The sequence below is a fragment of the Bombus vancouverensis genome, chromosome 4 (genome assembly GCF_051014615.1).
Source record: "Bombus vancouverensis nearcticus chromosome 4, iyBomVanc1_principal, whole genome shotgun sequence".
NCBI lineage: Eukaryota > Metazoa > Arthropoda > Insecta > Hymenoptera > Apidae > Bombus > Bombus vancouverensis.
The window spans coordinates 479,261-499,287 of record NC_134914.1 but is presented as its reverse complement, the minus strand read 5'-3'; the positions used below and the strand labels follow the sequence as shown (position 1 = coordinate 499,287).

The window sequence follows — 20,027 nt, the reverse complement described above, 5'->3', positions numbered from 1 at the left end:
ATTATACTTATAATATATCGTCATTCTATTAAGAAATATTCATTGTGTTAAAAAATCCGTTCTAGATCAACGACAACCGATCTAAACGCCCAAAGGAAAGAAAGATAACACACAAAAGATAATTGATTGATGCACGTGCAATTACCACGCTTATATTAATGCTTGTTACTTATGTATCTCGGCTGATGCTCGCAGTCTGCTGCTGGAGATCGTCGAGGGGGTAAAGGCGTACCGAAGCCACCGTTTTATTCAGTAGACCGACGACCGTAGTGCCGGTGAGACGAGTATCTCTCGTTCAGTGGGCGACTTTCGCATAGGTACGTACTTTCGTACCTTACTGGCACGTTCCCTCCTCGTTTCACCCGTGTTTCGCCTGTTTTCGTTTGCGAACGCGAATGGCTCCGCAACGCCAGAAGAGATCCACGTTCCGATAGTAAGATCCTTTTTATCTAATCTACACATTGTTAATCGATCGTGTATATTTTATAAATTTTACAAGAGGAATCGTCTGAATCGAGGAATATCTCTTTTCATTTTTATCTTCATTTATTCGTTAAGATATATCACAAGTCACGAGGAATTTCTTGGTATAAGAACTCTATAAATATCGAGGCGTAACGATAAGGAAGACTTACAGCTTACAACGACCGCAAATTGAATTCATGTATTAACGATACTCGATAGTTTCTCGCAAGCGAACAGTTTTGAAAGTAGCCCTCCGATTTCTCGAATCGAGTTTCGCTAGATCCTTCGAAAAGTGTCAGTGTCGTTGTTATTTTGTCTTCTTCGTCTCTTTTCTTCCCGCGATATCTGATAATAAACACCATTTGTGTATTTTTGATGTAGCTCGAAATTCGCTTTTCATTTATTAAATTTTTCAAAAAACGATGATCGAGAATGCCCGATGTAACTATCGAAGTATCATTCAGTTGTAAACTAGATCGAATAATTGAAGGAAATTAGATCGACATAAAAAGCTTCGTGTGCACGATTATTATTATGGTTTCGTTGTACCTCGTTGATGCTGTGTTCTGACACACGAAACGTGACACAGAAATTCGCTGATGGTTTAAATCATCAATGTAGCTTTTTATATTAGTTAGAACATTACCATTTAATTTTGTATAAATTAGAACATGGTCGTTTAATTTTGTAGACGTAAAATATTGTCATAAATAACGTGCAAGAATGTCGAATAATATCAAGTGATATATGTATCGAGTAATAGCGAGAAAATAATAACGTATTACATAATTAATATTACGCGCGAAAAATTTAAGATTTATTTTCGACAAGTTAAAAAGTACTTTTTGTTCTGTTTCCTGATTTTTAAGATTTATGCTTGTAATGTTTATACGTAATACGTGTTATGTTGTTTCTCTTTCATCGATTCGAACAAGTACATAGATACTATACCACGAAACGAATTCGGGTAACGGTTATAACGTTTAATCTTCGTTTTCATCCGTTTCATTTCGTACACACAAAAAAATCATTTTATTCGTGATGGTTTTGTAGCTGAAAGTAACCGAAAAATTACGAGCTTTCCGTGAGTGGAATACATGGCTGAAAATCGAAAGTGAATTTCGCGTCTCATTAGAAAGTGAATCGATGCTGGATATTCGTGGTTCGTCGTAACATCAACTACCGGAAAAATCGTGAATTGCGTTGGTAGAAGTTGTATAGCGTAATAGGAAAGCGAACGGAAATATTCTGTTCTGAAACGTTCAAGGAAACGAAGTATTAATTTCGTTAAAAAGAACAAAGTTCAGGTAACGTCCCAAATCTTTGCGCTATTATTCTCGTCTTCGGACGTCCTATTTCCTAAGAGAATAAAAAGAAAGTGATACGAAATTTTGGAGAAAGCGTAAACTAGTTTCTATACCACTAGAGTAGCTAACGGAGCTGGTCGATGAACTTGCAAATATCATTTCTTTACATTTATTTTTCATTCCTCGATCGATTAGAACACGAAATTGTGTACATTCATCGGAATATTCGTATTACGTTATTAACTATTTGTTCGTTTAAAATCCTTTTTATATGTTCGGTAATCATCAAATATAACGAATCGCATAATGACAGAAAAAAATACAATATTCGATAAATATAATATATCGTTATATATTATTGATCTCGCTCGTACGACCAACCTTAAGTCCTTAATTTGTTATTTCATAGTGGTAATAATTATGTTTTCCAGACAAATCCAGAGCATTAGATACGGTGTTTACTCCGGCATTATCCAGTTTTTAGTCGTAGTTCCAGCAACGGTTTTTCTGCTGGCAATTAATACATTCTTCGAACTGCGACAAGCTATGACATCCTGATCGTTCGACGTCTTCGAATCATAGAAGAGTTGCGTGTATATAAAACGTTGAAGCAAGTCCAAACAGTTGAAACATTTGGCCAAAAAAAAAAAAAGGTGTCGATCATGTCTCTTCTCGCCGACGTCGCAAACGTGATCGGTTTCCTGATCCTCACGGTAGGATTCATCATCAAGAATACCATCAGATTATTTATCCCGGAGAAGTATAAGATGAAGAGTATAGCTGGAGAGATTGCTTTGGTGACTGGGGGTGGTGGCGTCTTGGGAAGGCTTGTCACTCTCAGGCTAGCTAATCTGGGCGCCATCGTTGTCATCTGGGACGTTAATAAGGCTGGTAAGTACCCGTTTCGAAATTAATAAATTTGATTAGAGAATTAAGCTGTTTTTGTGACTATCGAATTTTAAGGTTGAATTAATTAAGAACAGTTTCAGCGGGGACAGGGATTATTACTGGAATTTCAAATTGGAAAAATAAATTCTCAAACAAATACCTGGCGATGAGACAGATCGCGTAGCGATGCTAGAAATAGACAGTGACATAAAACAGAAAACTATCTAACTACACCAATCCGTTTAAGACACAGATTTCAACGAGCTATCACCGGCAAGCATGAGACTAACTTAACGTGACATAACTGCTTCCTTAACAACGTCTATTATGCAATCTTAACATAACGTAGATTCTTGATAATATATTCTTCGAGGGTCGTAGGCAGTCGTATATTCATAATCTAATTCTCAACCATCAATAACCTTTAATACGATATTATATACGATTCGTCTCGCTTTTTTGTATGTTGCATTTGAAATTTGTCAATGAATTACGATCTTATCGCATCTTTAAAATTCATAAATGCAATAATCCTAAAGGGCACCAATCATCCTCGCCTGAAAGAAGCAAACATTTGTTTTGTATAGTTATTCTCGTATAAAACGATGTTTTTCAAGAATTTTCATCAAGCACTTTTTCTATTATCTTATTTTTCATAAATTTCTTAACGGATTTGAAACAATAGACGAAAAGGTTTCAAGAGATCTATATATTCGTGTCTACCTATATATCTTTCATGACAATTAAACGAAACGTGGTCGTTTCGGGTCATCGAAATCGAAAGTGTTCGATCCACGAACGAACTATCCACCAAGTGTTTAGGCCTTGACTAGAATACGAAGGCCACCTTCTTGATGTCGACGAGATAATTATAGTCGCGCATTACACGAACCACGCTCGTCTCTTGATGATCATCTAAATTTCAAGGTCGTTCGAAGCGTGCCTGGACTTCTAACGCGAATCAATCGAACCGAACACACGGTGCTTAATTTCCAAACGTCACGTTACGTCCTTGCTTTCATCCCGGTTGGAATATAAAAATCGTGGAGAACTATCGGTTTTGTCCTTCCCATTTGTCTTTCCGATTATGATGATTATGATTTATTCATTGTTGAATTTTTACACAATAGACACGACTCCCTTCTTACTCTTGCATTTTTACTTTATGTCTTTTTACTATTAGCTCCATGCTTTTTATTTCTTTGTTCTTTTTTAATTTTTTTATCTGTTCGTTCTTAAAATAGTTAAAAGTTTAAAAAGTTTGGCTGTAACGATGGATACTGTGAATAAGTCCTAACTTGGAAAAGAAACTGGACAACCTGAGAGAATAATCATTGTGGTGTGAAATCTAAATTACAATAATTAAGGGCAAAATATATAGTATATATTAGGTAACCTTGGTATACATTCGCCAATCAGATGTTACCCTCGTTACATTATTTGTGGAATCATGATTAGAAACATTCAGAATACAGAACATTTTTTTGCTTATGTAATGATTTACTTACTTATGTGAAGTTTGGGAACTGAAAAGGATTGAGTCATCCGAGTTACGAGTTCCTATCTCGTTTAAAACGAGATTACAATTATGATAAGATACGTTCCAGAGCTCTCGATGTGAAACACTTTCTATTTTCCACGAAGCCATCCAAATTAAATTCTACATTTCAAAGTTGCAGAAATTAAATTCATGATCGTGTTGGCCTTATAAAATTTATATATACAGCGCTATTACCTATTTTTCTTGCTTCCGGTATAAGCAACTATTAATCGACAATGTATAACAATTATTTACACGATAAGCGTTAAAATAAACAATACTTATGCACGTGAATTATCACGACACTTATTATATTATTAGGTTTTTAGTTCCCAGCCTCAATTATTCTTCTTAATTATCCTTTATTATTATAATTAATAATTACTTGTTAATTGTGTCATGTTAAGTTGAATTGAATGAAAATTATAAGTAATAGCACAAAATTTCTTGTTTCCATTCGTATATGCGCGTGATAATTCTTTATAATTTTTAATTTAACATATTTATTTCCGGTAAAACTGGGCTCACATTTTAGTGTTTTATTGTTTCTTTAGGTAAACATCAGACATGTATTTCTATTATTGGTAATTAATCAAAAAATAATTATACTCACAAACTACAAGTATTCGATCTTAGAAGGATTAGCTTACAAATGGAAAATATATAAAAATTAGGGAAAAATTTTCATAATATGAGAACTTATAAATAAATGGATAATCCGAAGAATATCGTATATAAATCTCGATAAATAACAAATCTAAACATCCGATTTTAAAAATTAATACAAGCAATTCAATACAAAATGACAGAACGAAAATTCTCTTGTGCAATAATCATACTTAACATTATTATATTCTGACGATGACTACAGAATACGGAACAACCTTTTGAAATTCGGCCGTGTTAATGATCTCGAATCAATGATGTGACGTATCTTCGGCTGATTTTCATCGTTCACTGTCTCCATAAAATTTCATAGATCTTGAGTGAACCAATGTGAATCATAATCCTCCGTGTATTCGCCTTCTTTTCTTAAAACCTAGGTGACGAATACTTCAGCTAATACCTGAGGTAAACTATACCTGAAATAAATAAGTTCGGTTGTAGTGTCTTTTACATGACTTACAGATTAACAAACGATTGAATTATTTAATAAAAATTACGATAGAGAAATCTTGCTTCGATTCTATTTGAAAATTGCATTATAAACAAATGGAATAACTTGGAAAATAATCATGTTATTATATAATATTTACCATACATCTTATAATATATAATACATCATACAGTATAACATGTTACTTATCCCAACAACACTACATGGTTTTCATGCAATACATTGGATGGGGTTGCTCCATCAGCAACTCAAATGAATTTTTTTGTACGCGCAGACTAAACACGCAGATCGGTCAAGCGGTCAAGCGGTCAAGTACAATCTACACGTGAAGAATTACATGCGCGATCTCTGCACGTTCGGGTAAAAAGGTGATGTCACCGCGTCTAAAGGCAAGAAAGCCAGGCGTACCTCTGCCCACGCCATAAATACACGCTCAGATCAGGGTACAAGAAAAGTGAAGCATTGAGCGTCGTGAGATCTACATGCACGACGATTTGGCGATGCGCGTGCAAGTAATCGTGACTATTGTAGCATAGTTAGTCGTAGTCGTAGAAGTAACTCTAACTGTGGCGTTATTTGCATTTTAAAGTAAGTTTTATTAGTGACTAAATGTTATTTGCTTTTAACATAAAACTAGTATTGATTTTTACGCACGTACCTGGTAATACCACCTCAGAGTTATGGAAGAAATTGCGGCAACAAATTATCTTTTGATGAAAAGAAGAAACTTGTAATAACGTATTTGCATACTCTGAGTATGACTAATTAGAAATTGTCCTACTTGTTTGGATGTTGGAACACTGCATTCGTTTACAAATATTTTTGATTATATTTATCATTTGATTCGATTCAGCTTTATCGATATCTAAAAATATAATATTTTTAAGTAGATACTTCCGAAGTATCATTTGCAATGAATGGCATCAGCAGTCATTACATGCGCAGTCTTTTAAACGCGAAGATAAACGTCGAAAAATGAGAAATCATGAATTGTACTTTGAAGTTGTTGATCAAACAGATCGCAAGGAAACAAGAAAGAGCAATATAACGCGACACTTAAGGCCTGGGCGAACTGGTTGATTGTTGAAAAAATATGAAATTTTATGCTACCACTACGGTATTCTCCCGTACAGGTTCTCTTGGCTGTTCCTTTGGATTCGTTCACCCGCTCATGATTTCTACATCGGTGCCCACTTTTCTCCAATAGACACCGCCGCGGTTTTGTAATCACATTGAGCGTGGCTCAATCGAACGTGATTTCAATCTCTATCCGCGAATAACTAGGGAACCGATCGGATTTTTGATTCGGTAGACTTTGCCGAGAAAACGGAACAATCGTATGGGATGTAATATAAACTAGAAACAGGATATTCCTTGTGTTGCAATTATCTTTCATATTCTACGTGAGCACGCGTACCACTTAGTCAAGAAGCGAAACAACTGCCTCTCCACGCGTTTCGACTTTCTACCCGCGAAAAGCTGCTCTTTCGATTAGGCAAACAATCCACTGCTATGTCCAGATTTTTTAAACTTATTGAGAAATAAAAGAAAGTTAAATTACACTGTCAACGCTAAGTATTAGGCTATCTGCTGATGTTTATCATAAATGGAATGTTTCTAAATGCATTTATTTCCTAATTATTTAATCGTTTGGTTGAAAATTGTAGTGGTCCAAGTCTAATTCACTCGCTACGTTAGTCTAAATAATAAATTGTGTTATTACCTTTCATGAAATATTGAAACGTTTATCATAAATAATTCGTTATATATTTTCCTGGAGAAGCATAATGGAAAAGTGCCATTCTGGAATAAACTCGAATATGCAGTTTAAAATGTAAGATATTAAACAATGTAAAAGGTTAGTCTTCCAGAGTAGATATCCCAGTATTTATGATCGATAGCGTAGATGAATTTTCTCTTTAGTTTCGTAATGTTAACTGTTAATGACATTATTTACACCACAGTTTATTTAAACTTACATTTTGTGAATTTACACCGTGGCATATATCACGAACAAGTTATTAATAAAGTTGAATTATCTAAATCTTGAAATCTGGAAAGGATCTAGAAAGACCCAGACACGATATTAACCAATGACAACAGGTGTTCTGCCGGGCGACCTAGTATTTCCTAGTTTCTCGCTGTTAGCGAATATTTCAGCGCGCGATAGCGGCAATTACAAATCTTCTGAATCTTCGTAAGCTTTGCCAGGATAAAGAATGTAGTAAGTGATTTCATTTGCATGAAATACCATATTATGAAACAAGTGAAAAGAAACAGTAATCGAGGGACTGCTGCTTGATAAGCGTATCCTTGTGTATGTTGACCTTACTCGTCTGCTCTGATGACTTGTTATGGAGATAGAGAAATAGTCGAACTTTATAAGCTTTCTGAAAACTTTTTATACATCAAGATTGGAGCATTCAAAATATGTTGTGATATTGTAAATCGCATCAGGTAGTTTGTGTACAGTTATGTAAGCGCTTGTTTACTAAGATGACATTATATCTTTTATCGCATTTTATCATTGTTTAAGTTGAACCATACTACACAGGACAATATGTAAAAAGTCTTACTGAAAATATTCTAATATAAACAACATTGAAAAGTGCAGTAGAGCCATAATTATTATTCGAACTGACCATAATGCTGTTCGAATTTTTCGATAATCGAATAATTTTGTATTAATGAAGAAATGAGAAATAATTATTTAGTTTGAACTATTTCATGAATATTAATATGAAACGAGAATGTAAAGTTTCGAGTAAAAATGTAACAATTTCTTTCAGTTTCTCTTCTTGTTTTCTGACCCTCCTTGCAAAGAACAACTCTGTCTAACTATTTTCTTATATTCTAATCGAGGTTCCACTGTACTATTAATATTTCATATAATCATCTTCAAATTTCCCATAGATACATAAAGATCTGTAGTCTAGTTATAACGATTCTTTGATACAATTTTCATCTTAATCAGTAACATTGAATTTCTGATTTTGAGAACACAGCCCTTATGGAAAGTTTACTGTCGCCCATTTAATTTATTAACGGGATTCCTTTCGTATTTTCAGGTATCGAGGAGACTGTCAAACTGGTGAAATCCGCAGGTGGTATCTGTTATGGTTATGTTTGCGACCTATGCGATCGGGAGGATATTTACAAGAAAGCAGAGCAAGTCAAGAAAGAAGTTGGAAAGGTGAGAATTGCTTAATCGATGCAATAATTGAAGATCGTTAACGCAATGTCATTCAATTTGAAAACACGTTCCAAGACTTTGGAAAATCTTTAAAAACCTCTTAACCAGAACATTAATATGCGATGGTTATTGTACTGTATAATTTTTATTTAAAGGAAATAAAGTATTCCGAAATTGCTATTACTGCGTTTTCGCGATATTTTTATGACATAAATCACTCGGTTTCATAACCTGTTTCGTAACCATAATCGAATTATGACAATTGATTACATATGTAAACCTTACAGGTAACCATTCTGATAAACAATGCAGGTATAGGAAATGGCTATAGACTTTTGGACACGCCGGACAACCTTATTATTCGAACAATGGAAGTTAACGTAATGAGTCACTTTTGGGTATGTTTTCATCTTAACTTTATTATCTTCGATTTCAATTCTCCTCTCGTAATTTATCACGCGATAAAACAGAAGCGTTGGAAATTACGAAATTATAATGAGGTTTTCATCTGTGCAGAAGCTTATCCTACGAATTTATGATTAACCAAGCAATTAAAGCAATACACGTGGAACCGGTATTTTTAATTTATTGATAGGCTATGCACGTGTTGTATTAATTTCTATGGAAGATCCGACTCTGAAAACGAACGTGGCACTTCACAAAATTTTCTCACTCTTCTCGTATGTGGCTTTTGTATGATCGGATTTCGTAACAGATCCATCGGTTTAAACTCAAAGACAATTCTCCCTTTCGCAGCGTAAAGCCCGAGTGAGAGGCATTCCTAGGCCCGATATTCCCTCCGTTTAGAAGTATTGCCGTGGGTCAGGTGAGAAAACCGGTCGGATAGATGCAGCCAGTCGGCCGTGCAGTTCCAGTATACTCGTGTCTCAGAGTTGCGACACACGAGGAGTATGCTTGCCAAATGCGTAGACAGCATCGAGTTCTCCAATGCGAACTCCCATTGACGTAATTCTCGAACACACTGTCGAAAAAGCAATTATGTTTATCACATTCTTGTTCCATTCGACTATTCGACCATAATCGTCGAAGATGATGTCTTCGAATCCTAAACATTTTCTTCGACAAAGTTATGACGACATTGTCCGTCATAGACTGTCTTAAGAATAGCTCTTTCTTTCCAGCAAAATAAATATCGGTGATTTCGCGAATCACCGGAGATTGGCCGACGTAACAAGGTACAGAGTGAAAGTTCAGGGGGACACCATCCATGTCGAGACATCATCGACTTACACGAACGTTCGGCCGATAGAAGAGCTAGCCGATTCGGAGCACGGAGAAAATTATAGCGCGGCCGGTCGAAGAATACCGATTTTATGAGCCGCGTTTCGTCATCAGCTCGTTCCAATGGGGATATCCATCTTGATGTTCGCTTGATAATAATAAGACAAAAAAGAAAGGATAACAGAGGGACAAGGTTTGTCAACCGCGTTGTTCGAGACATCTCGAAGTCCTTTTCTTCAAACCTCGGATGTAATCACATCTTCAGCCTCGACTGCAAAATTTCGACGCGTACTTGCGCTTCGAATTACCACACATTTCACAATTTCGTCGATTCATTGGCATAACGAAATGCTTCCTTCTATAAGACACGAGGAATTACATATAAACTCCGCGTATACGTGATTCTCAAGAACCTTGCCTCGATACCCCAATTTTGTTATGCGCGGATTACGCGCCGACCGTTCTACTTTCGAAAGTGATGAACAGAGGAAGAACAACGGAAGAAAAATAGATTAACGACTAAGGAAGTAGGTTAACAGCATTGTAAAGAGCACAAGCCAATGAGTCTCTTGTTATATCCGATGTCACGGCCATATCCCCGAGAAGTACCGTCAATTATTGTTCTCCAAGCTGCCGCTCCCAACGTTCGCAATTCGATTAGCTGGATTCTCTATCTCTTTGCTCATTCTGTAAAGTAGTCAGAGTGTATTTACAAATTACAGTTTGTCTTACAATTATATTTGCTTGTGTCAGCAGCATGTAAAATTACAAGCAAACATTGCATGTTTCTGTAAATGTAACTGAATATATTTGGCACTCGTATACTTTATTATCATTGAGATAAACTTTTTTATTCTTCTAAGAAAATAGAGGGACCCATACTGTTAAAGATAATGAGACAATCGTACAATTTAGCGTTAGGATATTTTAATGTTTCGTAATAAATCAATTTAATATTAACAGACATATGAATGCATAGATATAAATTTAAGGCAATTAGAGATGATAATAATTTTTTTCTTCTCTTTCTCAAGACAACAAAGGCGTTCTTGCCTTCGATGATAGAAGATAACAGAGGTCATATTGTGAGCATTGCAAGTATGGCTGGACATATAGGAGTGTCACATTTGGTGAGTTATTGCACCTCAAAATTCGCGGCGATTGGATTCGACGAAGCTCTTCATATGGAGCTAGTTGTAAGTTTATTACCTTTTTTACATCAATGTCATTGCTTTCTTTCAACTAATTTTAACAAATATGCCATTATTTTCTTTCTTTGTTTATAGGCTGAAGGATATAACATTAATAGCACAGTGGTATGCCCATTTTTCATTCGAAGCACCGGCATGTTTGATAACGTTTCAACAAGGTATAATCTTTTTTTCCTGTATCCACATACATAAATAAAAATGTACTAGTAAAACATTTAATTTCGTATATCTGTCCCCGCATTTTTTAGATATTTGCCGAGGCTCACTCCGAACGACGTGGCGGATCGAATCATCTCCGCTATACGATGCAACGAAAAAGTTGCTATAGTACCTGGTTATCTTTGCATTTTGCTCATTCTGAAATGGTAAATAATTCAATAGAAATATGAAGCTAAAAAGTTTCATGAGAGAAAGCTAAGAGAAAAAGATAAATGATAAAAAATAAGAAAATAAAAAAAGTAAAAATATCTTTTTCGTCACTTTGACGTCTAATAGACTTTTCGTCTAATAGACTAATTTATATTGCGATTTTTAGGGCATTTCCGTGGGAATGTGCGGGCATGCTGGTACGAGGTTTACTTTTAAATAAGATTCACCCATCAGACTCATCATCTCCTCCTGCCAAGAAAGAAGAAGAAATTATTCCTACTATGTTGCCCAAAGATCCGGACACCACAGTTATTCATCAACAATTGACCAGACGTATTTCCAGTTCCGAAAGGAAACCATAATTATTTGGTCATCTGAAAAAGTTTCATATCGAAAGAACAAATGACGCGTATGTGGAAGTCATGGAACATTTGTAATAAATATAAGATAATAACCATGTTATTGCAACGGTGAAAAACCCATTTTGTACAAGTTTTAATGTACAATCAAAATAGCTTGTTTCCAAGGCGAGTCGTTCTTTCGCAAAATTAAAATAAGTTTCGCGAAACGAGAAAGTTGTAGAATTACCATTTCCCAAAGACACGGCTTCAAGTCTTGTAGAATAACGAAGTGAATTGAAGTGAAGATTTTTAAGAGATACACCGAGACTTTCATGAATTTCTCTATTTATAATTGTAAGTGTATTGTGTTTTTCGGAAAATACTGCACAATATCAACAGAGTTTCATATATATACATACATACATACATACATATATATATATATATATATATATATATATATATATATATTTATATTTATATATATATATATATGTTGTTAAGGATCGCTTTAGTGTTTCGTACAATAATAAAATTTCATAGTACGATAATAAGGTTATAAATCTAATATTACAAGTTTACAATTTTAATGCTAATAAATGTTAGATAAGAAAAATTGATAGATACGACACAGGTATAATTTTTATAATTTACTTTGTACGGTATAATGAACATTTGTAATAGCCTGAGATTTTTTATTGATAATTCGGCTAAAAGAACAAACAAGTATATTTATCAATCGCGTGTAATAAATCTGTCCACTGTTATTACGAAACAGTTTACAGATGACAAATAGAAAAAATAAAGTTGGAAAAATTGTATCAATTGTACTTACGCATTGGCCTATTTAAACTACCGATTTTCGAGATAAAACTTATCGAACCAACGCAACTAATGTATCGTATGAACGCTATCGTTTTAAAAACAGAGTGCCATATGTCCGCCCTGATATACAAATGATTGTTTTATAAACGAACATTATAATAAAATCACATTTTCCACTCTTCAGCGTTATTTATGAATATCAAATGTTTAAACAATTCTACAAATTGGATAATTCGTTCGTTTTTAATTTAGCAACCCAATTACTCAAAAATCCTTGTACCCAAATAGATGCAAAGAGGCATGAAAGAATATAAAATGCAAAATGACCGACTTTCACTAAAGTTTCACGACCTTCGCAAACATACAATCCACTGCTGGATATTACTCTTAGAATTCAGTTCTTGACAAAAGTTATAATGAATTGAAAAAAGTCAAATGTACCATTTGGAAAACCAATTTATTATTATCAATATCAATAATTGATAACGCAATGGTTTCATGAGTGGAACGGTATACATGATGGTGGTTTTTTATTGCTTTCAGTAACCGTGTCATTGCAGCAACATCGCATTGCAATCGTGCAACTTACACGACACACATTTTTGTACTCGATATATTTATCTCAATACCTGGAAATATTTTCTAAAGATACAGAATAATTACACGTTTTATGTTTATGCCCTATTATTACTACGAAACGCTATCTGATCGACGTAATATTGATGAAGAAAAATACAATGATAAATAAATTTTCATTATTTTATTTATTTCATTATTATTAATAAATTATTCACAATTCTTCCTCTGACCTCGGTTCTAAGGATAATAATATACCCGCAGCAGCACGCTTATCGTATCATAATTCAGATAAACTAATTTTTCCATACACAGTTTCCACGTACTATTTGCTACGAATAGTAAACGCGTACAAACAGTGAAACAGAAGTAAATTCATTTAAAATTGATGTCGACATCGAAACCTCTTCTTGCTTCTTTTACAGTGATTTCGACACCTTGAAAAAATAACCAATGAATGCGAATAAATTAAAATAAAAAAAATAACGTAGACGTTATATAAGCTGCTTGTGGCGGAATTTCGATTCGCTGCGGAATGAACGGCTTTCTTTTCGGATGAAACGAGGAACAAGTTTAGCTATTCTTTAGGAATTAATTATAATTCCTACATTAGTAGGTCATTGAACAAAATGGATTGCAGCTACTCAATTTTGTCAAATATTTTCTCCTAATCGTTGGGTGCAGCTTGCAAATAGGAGCATCGATATCGTCTATCAAACACATGTAATGACACACTAGATTACGTTAGCTTACAACTAGAGCTGTATGTGTCTACAGCGAAATAGTAACACTCTCGATGTCAACCTTATCCTACATCCAGTCATACATGTTTGCGTCACAAAGATATTCATCCTTCGGCAGTAGTTCATTACGAGTGCTATAATAAATTACATCAAAAGGAAAAACCACGGGATCAATAAATCAATATTGGTTGATCTTACGGTACCCGTCGTTGATCGCGAAAAATCGGCACAGATTTATCTGCAAGATAAAATGAAGCTACTATTACTACGAAACGCTATCTGATCGACGTAATTCCGCCTTCTTTCTTCTGTTCGCTGACGCCGTATTTTGTTATCACAGTGCAAATAAGTTACATTGAGACTCTAGTTGTGCCGATTACGTGAGTTACCTCCAACATATCGCTTCCATCATCGCGAAAATAACGAAAGAGATAGAAGTATATTCTAGTGAATATGAACCGACAATTTCTTCGCAGAAAGACGCAGATAAAGACCGTGAATTTTTGCTAGATGTTAACTTCAATTTCGTATTCTGTCGTCGGTCATAAAGATGAGAATCTGCAAGTTGTTGTTCGTAATTTTCTTGTGCTGCGTATGGAGGGAATGTAATACTCTAGAAGGAAAAATTTTAAGATTGTGCATTTCAGCGAAGACTTGTGAAAATTGCCTGCAAGCCGGCCCTTCTTGTGCTTGGTGTAGTGATTCGGTAAATGTCCCAAGATACTTCTTCGATTGGATCAGTGAAGTTATTTCATTCAGACACGAAATTTCAGTTGTACGCTTTAAATTCTCTCTCTCTCTCTCTTTTACATATACTTTCAGTCTTATTCGAATTCAACAATTGGAAGGCCGCGATGCAACTCACCGGAAAAATTGAAACAATTCGGTTGCCTACCACAGGAAATTCGTACGAGTTCTCCAGGGACGATAAAGTTTATCAAGGATTCGAATTTTCAGGATATGGAACCGGAACGAATACCGATACAATTGCGGCCGCAACGAATAAAAGTGATGATTCCACCTCATTCCGAGATAACAATTCCCATTCGTTATCGGCTGGCCAAGTACGTTCGTTTAACAGATAACCCATTTCCGAAATAACACGAACAAGGTGAACAAGCCTGAACTTGCAAAACGTAACTTCAATTTACTCAGTATAAAATTATTTTTGTTACGAAGATGTTGATAGGTGTTGATAATGTATCAATGAAAAATTCATTAAATCTAACGATTTAAAATGATTCAGAAATTATCCACTAGACTTGTATTATCTAATGGACTTAACATGGTCGATGAGGGACGACAAGGAAACTTTGATCAGATTAGGATGGAATATGAGTCAAACGTTTGGCAGCATCACCAATAACTTTCGTCTAGGCTTCGGTAGCTACGCTGACAAACCTGTGATGCCATATATCTTCCCAGGGCATGAGGAGAATCCTTGCAAGAGCGAGCACACTGAATGCTCTCCTATTTATTCTTATTGGCATCACCTAAAGTTAACTGGTGACATTCAGCGATTCATTACAGAAGTACGAGATTATCTGAAAGAAAGTTAAACTCAGAACGGATTAAATGGATTGAATTTCAGGTAAATAATAGCCAGGTTACTGGAAATGTTGACAACTTGGAAGGAGCGTTGGATGGACTCGTGCAGGCGATAGTTTGTACCAATGAAATTAATTGGGCACGTCAGGCACGAAAAATTATTTTAGTGGCCACCGATGGACACTTACATACCGCTGGCGATGGAAAGGTAAGAAAAAGTTATCATTTAATAAACCGAGATTTCAGTAGTTACATACATAGAAAAGAGCACGTCTCACTGTCTTGATTCACCTCGATACGTATAAAATCAATTCGTGATTAACCAAGTATCGTTAAGGTCAATATTCTAAGTAATTTCACTATGATAACATATGCATATCAGAGTTAATGAGATCGGTGATGTTATTATCCCTCTTCTATGTTATTATCGAAATTTTAAGATATCTCATACGGGTATCTTCGTATCGTAATCAGTTAGGTGGTGCTGTAAAGCGCCAGGACTTCAAATGTCATCTTGACGAACGTGGACAATACTCTCTAGCCGCACAATTCGACTATTCCTCGCTGGCAGAATTGTCAAGACTATTGCAGGAATATAAGATCAATGTAATATTCGCCGTGACGGAAGAGCGTCGTAATGAATACGAAGAGATCGTCAAGTTGCTGAGAGAAAAAGCAACGGTCGCGACTTTGACCAGCGACAGCTCGAACATTCTGGATATCATTGAGAATGCTTATCATCGGATTACCTCGAAATTGATCTTACGCGACAATTCTTCGAGTCCGCTGATAATGAAGTATTTTTCCAACTGCGGCGAGGGAAACGTTTCGGAGTGGAACACTTTGGAATGCGATGACATAAAGGAGGGACAGATGTACGATTTCAAGGTTGTACTGTCTTACAAAGAATGTCCAAGGGATAAAGACCTATGGGTACGTGTAAACTATAAATATTAACTCGTATAAAACTTACATCATCTATACGCATGTTGTTTATGGATTGAAAATGAAGCTTTCAGTGCAATTTTTTTATTTTTGATTTTTCAACCATATTCTTATTTTGAGACACAGACACGCATCCTTGACTTTATTTACTTCGCGAATTCAGTCCCACGGCATAATGAGAACATAACGGTTTATATGAGAACATAACTTTATATTTTTGTCAGAGACAAAGGGTTGTGATCGAGGATGAACTGGCTTCTCAACTGTCAAATATAATAATCGATGTTGAGCTTCTGTGTGGTTGTAATTGCAAAGATACCGAAAGTTCTTATTGTCAGCACGGAACGTATGAATGCGGTTTATGCAAATGCGACTCTGGTTGGTCCGGTAAGAAGCTTTGATTTCTCCTTCGCAATGGAATTGTTTAATATTGATAAAACTCGCAGGTGAAACATGTGATTGTGATGAAAGTTCACTGTCAAATAACGTACAGCAGTGTATCCGAGACAACTCAACGAAAATTTGTTCCGAGAGAGGTGACTGTGTTTGCGGAAAGTGTTTCTGCGATGATGGATACAAAGGAGAATTTTGTGAATGCTCTGCGTGTGACAAGGTGATTCTGGATTACTTACATATTACATATTATTTACATATTATACTATACTCGAATTACAGTTTGTTCGGAAAATTTGTAGCACTTTCAACAGACGATTTATTCTATTATTATATCGTATTTTCTATATTATATATTTAATGAAATTTAAAGAGAACTATTCTTTATATACTTTTGCAAAATACTGTTTAACAGATATACTATTTCCAATTGATCGTCAAATGCACTTACAGGGATAGATCTAACATCATATCTAACATACTCTGTTTGGCCAAAACTAATCCTGTCGTTTCATTGAAAGGATTAAAGATGGAATTAATCTTCTTTTTATAGATGGATGGAATTGAATGCTCGAATAAGGGTACTTGCAATTGTGGTGTTTGCCAATGTATAGAAGGATGGGAAGGGAACGCTTGTCAGTGTCCATCAACCAATGAACTCTGTATCGCACCAGGAAGTCAAGAAATTTGCGCTGGTCACGGATACTGCGACTGTGGAGAATGTCGGTTCGTATTTTTTATTTGCGAAAAGATCTTGTTCCGTTGCAATATTACAAATTCGTATTAAATTATTGCATTCTTTGTAAACATGTCGAATGTTGTTCAGATGCAACGTTACCGCAGCAGACGGCTTCTATTATCGAGGTACTTATTGCGAATCAACGATAAGCACTGGTGGCAGTGGCCTGTGCGTTCTTTATGATCGTTGCGTTAACGCCACTGTCGAGGATCCGAAAAAGGCAAACGAATTTTGTCAAACGAATATTATCACTTACAACATTGAAAGAGTGGAATCCGTTGACATAGGTAAATTGAAAGAGCGTAAGTAAATAATATGATGACGTCAACGAGCCAACATAATATTTATTTTAGGAAACGGACACCACTGTTTCGTGAAAACAGTAATGGAGAGAACGACCTGTTTCATTCATTATGTATACGAATTTCAGAAAAATAATGTTGTCACCTTAAAAATTGGTAACAAGGTATATATCCATATTCGTAAATATTACTGCGGGTACTCTTTGCAAATTTATATTTTTGTGAACATAATTATTTTAAGTATGAAATCGTTTTACCTATTAAATATAGAGAGTATTATATTTAGGATATTTTGCACGTATACATATGTTAAGTCATCCCATAAGTAAAACAGTCGTGGATTCTTTTATACTAGATGAAAATAAAAAGTGACCTGTTAGCATTTAATAAGTGTTGAATTTTCCCGTATATTGTATAATTCTTTATCCTGTTCAATTAAGTTTTCTATTCAAATTTTATAAACCTGTGATCATACCGCATTACTTATGGGGTGATCCAATATTTCTGCATATTATGTGTATTCCGTGTAGTTTTGCACTTTCAAATTCCCCATAAATGCATAAAACCCACGTTACTCATTATTGTTATACCTATTTTTCTAAATCTACATCGATACATTTAGCAATGTCACACTCTGGTACACGGAGCAGTCATCCCATCTGTAATCATCATCGGAACAGTATGCCTCGGACTCGCTTCTCTACTAATTTGGAAGTAAGAACCATATTCAACCAAGATTAATTGAATTACAATTTATTAGAAACAAATATTGATTATACATCGGGTGCACAGGTGTTGGGCATCCATGAAAGACAGGAGGGAGTATGAAAAGTTTATGAAGGAGCAACAGAAAACTGTGTTTAGTTTAAACCAAAATCCTCTGTTTAAATCGCCTATAAGCCGATACTCAGTTCCTTCGATGTACAAAGAGAACTGAGAAATCAAATTTCTTCGATTAAGCAGGTTAATTCAATTCACTTTGATCGAAAGATTTGGAAGAACACATGGTACTATCATCAGACAATATATCGTTCCAGAAATGGTTTCCGGCGGAAAACGTGATGGACTGCAACATATGAAATTTTTTAATCCAAATCCGAATCTTTTATAATAATTTTCGAATTCGACATTTTTTTCAATCTTTTATGATAGAGAATCGGACAGCTACATGGAAAAGATGAAAAATGCATTTTTGTCAATTTTTTGACGTCATATACTTACAGGTAAATCATTGTAAGGTAGTTAGAAAAGAAAGGAATAAGTCTTTAGGCACAAAAATATAAGCTTCGTAAAAGCTAAGTAGATAAATCTATGAAATTTTTTAAACAATCAAAGATATATCTAATATTATGCCGATCGATATTTTTGATGAAACTAATTTTTAAATCACTTATCATGTTTTCGGCCTATAGTCTTCAATTTATAGATATGTTTGATTTAAAAAAAAATACTTTTTACATCTACTGATATATCTTCGACTATCCACGCAAATCCAAGAGGTTCTCTGTAAATAATATTTGTAGATGGTATATTATTGTGCCATATAGCTTCGATCGAGGACCCATCGGGAAATATGTATGTTCCTAAACCGACCATCGTTCCGTTCGGATCTATTCTACCTCGATACTGAGCGTCGTTATTATACCTTAAGTAAATTGTATGTGATTTTATTTAATTATAGATCATGAAATAGACTTTATTACTTAATATGAATATCGGCATTAGAAAACGTATCATCGTCCCATTCTCCGTGATAGGTATCAAAATTATCAGTAGTATATGTGCCTCTTCCTACACAAGCAATTCAATTGACAGAGTTTCAAAAGTGGGCAATATCTCACAAAATGTTACCTTGCTTAAGCAAAAGTAATCGATCATAATTTATTTTATATTCTCCGTCGTAAACATCTCCATTCCAAAATGTAAATTTTCCGACTTTCGATTGTGCATTTTGATCTACGATATCAAATTCATTTATCTTCGCCATTTTGCTGACACCTCGTCTCTTCATTTCAGAAAACAATCTCTTTGCAGTTTAATTTCCAATTCTTTGTACGTTTTCTTTTTACACAAATTATTATTATAATTGAAATGAATGAAAAGAAGTATGAAAGAAAAATAGAAGTACAAAAACGTCAAGTTCTTCTAATCGCCACCAATGTCGTAGCGCTGAAATAAACACAAATCAGACTATACTAGTTAACGAATCAGAACACCCGTCCTATTTTGTTAATAACACGGTTGGTTATAAGCCAGAAAACCTTGACATAAATTTTCATTTTG

At 34.9% G+C, this 20,027-nt stretch overlaps 3 protein-coding genes across 9 annotated transcripts; 2 read left to right on the top strand and 1 right to left on the bottom strand.

The window, feature by feature from the left end:
• The first annotated feature begins 218 nt into the window (after positions 1-218).
• Positions 219-12,677, top strand: LOC117161388 (estradiol 17-beta-dehydrogenase 11-like). Its single transcript, XM_076617973.1, has 8 exons — positions 219-433; positions 2,204-2,663; positions 8,386-8,510; positions 8,798-8,908; positions 10,787-10,948; positions 11,039-11,121; positions 11,212-11,328; positions 11,499-12,677. The coding sequence occupies exons 2-8, from the start codon at positions 2,435-2,437 to the stop codon at positions 11,692-11,694; spliced, it is 1,023 nt and encodes a 340-aa protein (XP_076474088.1). The 5' UTR covers positions 219-433; positions 2,204-2,434; the 3' UTR covers positions 11,695-12,677.
• Positions 12,678-13,868: 1,191 nt separating this feature from the next.
• LOC117161374 (integrin beta-nu) lies at positions 13,869-19,937 on the top strand. Of its 7 annotated transcripts, none has more exons than XR_013058211.1 (14): positions 13,869-14,523; positions 14,640-14,881; positions 15,064-15,349; positions 15,409-15,573; positions 15,840-16,298; positions 16,535-16,697; positions 16,757-16,923; positions 17,257-17,429; positions 17,530-17,729; positions 17,796-17,908; positions 18,367-18,458; positions 18,537-18,707; positions 18,782-18,967; positions 19,761-19,937. XR_013058211.1 is itself a non-coding variant. In XM_076617966.1 (14 exons), exons 2-13 carry the CDS (start codon positions 14,368-14,370, stop codon positions 18,679-18,681), a joined length of 2,361 nt encoding a protein of 786 aa, XP_076474081.1. In that variant the 5' UTR covers positions 13,869-14,197; positions 14,294-14,367; the 3' UTR covers positions 18,682-18,707; positions 18,782-19,457. The 7 variants fall into 7 exon arrangements, 6 of the variants coding, with proteins under 6 accessions (XP_076474081.1, XP_033198737.2, XP_076474082.1 ...); XM_076617966.1 differs by lacking the exon at positions 19,761-19,937 and having other exon boundaries at positions 13,869-14,197; positions 14,294-14,523; positions 18,782-19,457; XM_033342846.2 differs by lacking the exon at positions 19,761-19,937 and having other exon boundaries at positions 18,782-19,457.
• Positions 18,701-19,755, bottom strand: LOC117161377 (uncharacterized). Its single transcript, XM_033342850.2, has 4 exons — positions 19,596-19,755; positions 19,448-19,535; positions 19,203-19,389; positions 18,701-18,810 (listed from the first exon to the last, which is right to left on the bottom strand). The coding sequence occupies exons 1-4, from the start codon at positions 19,753-19,755 to the stop codon at positions 18,709-18,711; spliced, it is 537 nt and encodes a 178-aa protein (XP_033198741.1). The 3' UTR covers positions 18,701-18,708.
• Positions 19,938-20,027: the final 90 nt, after the last annotated feature.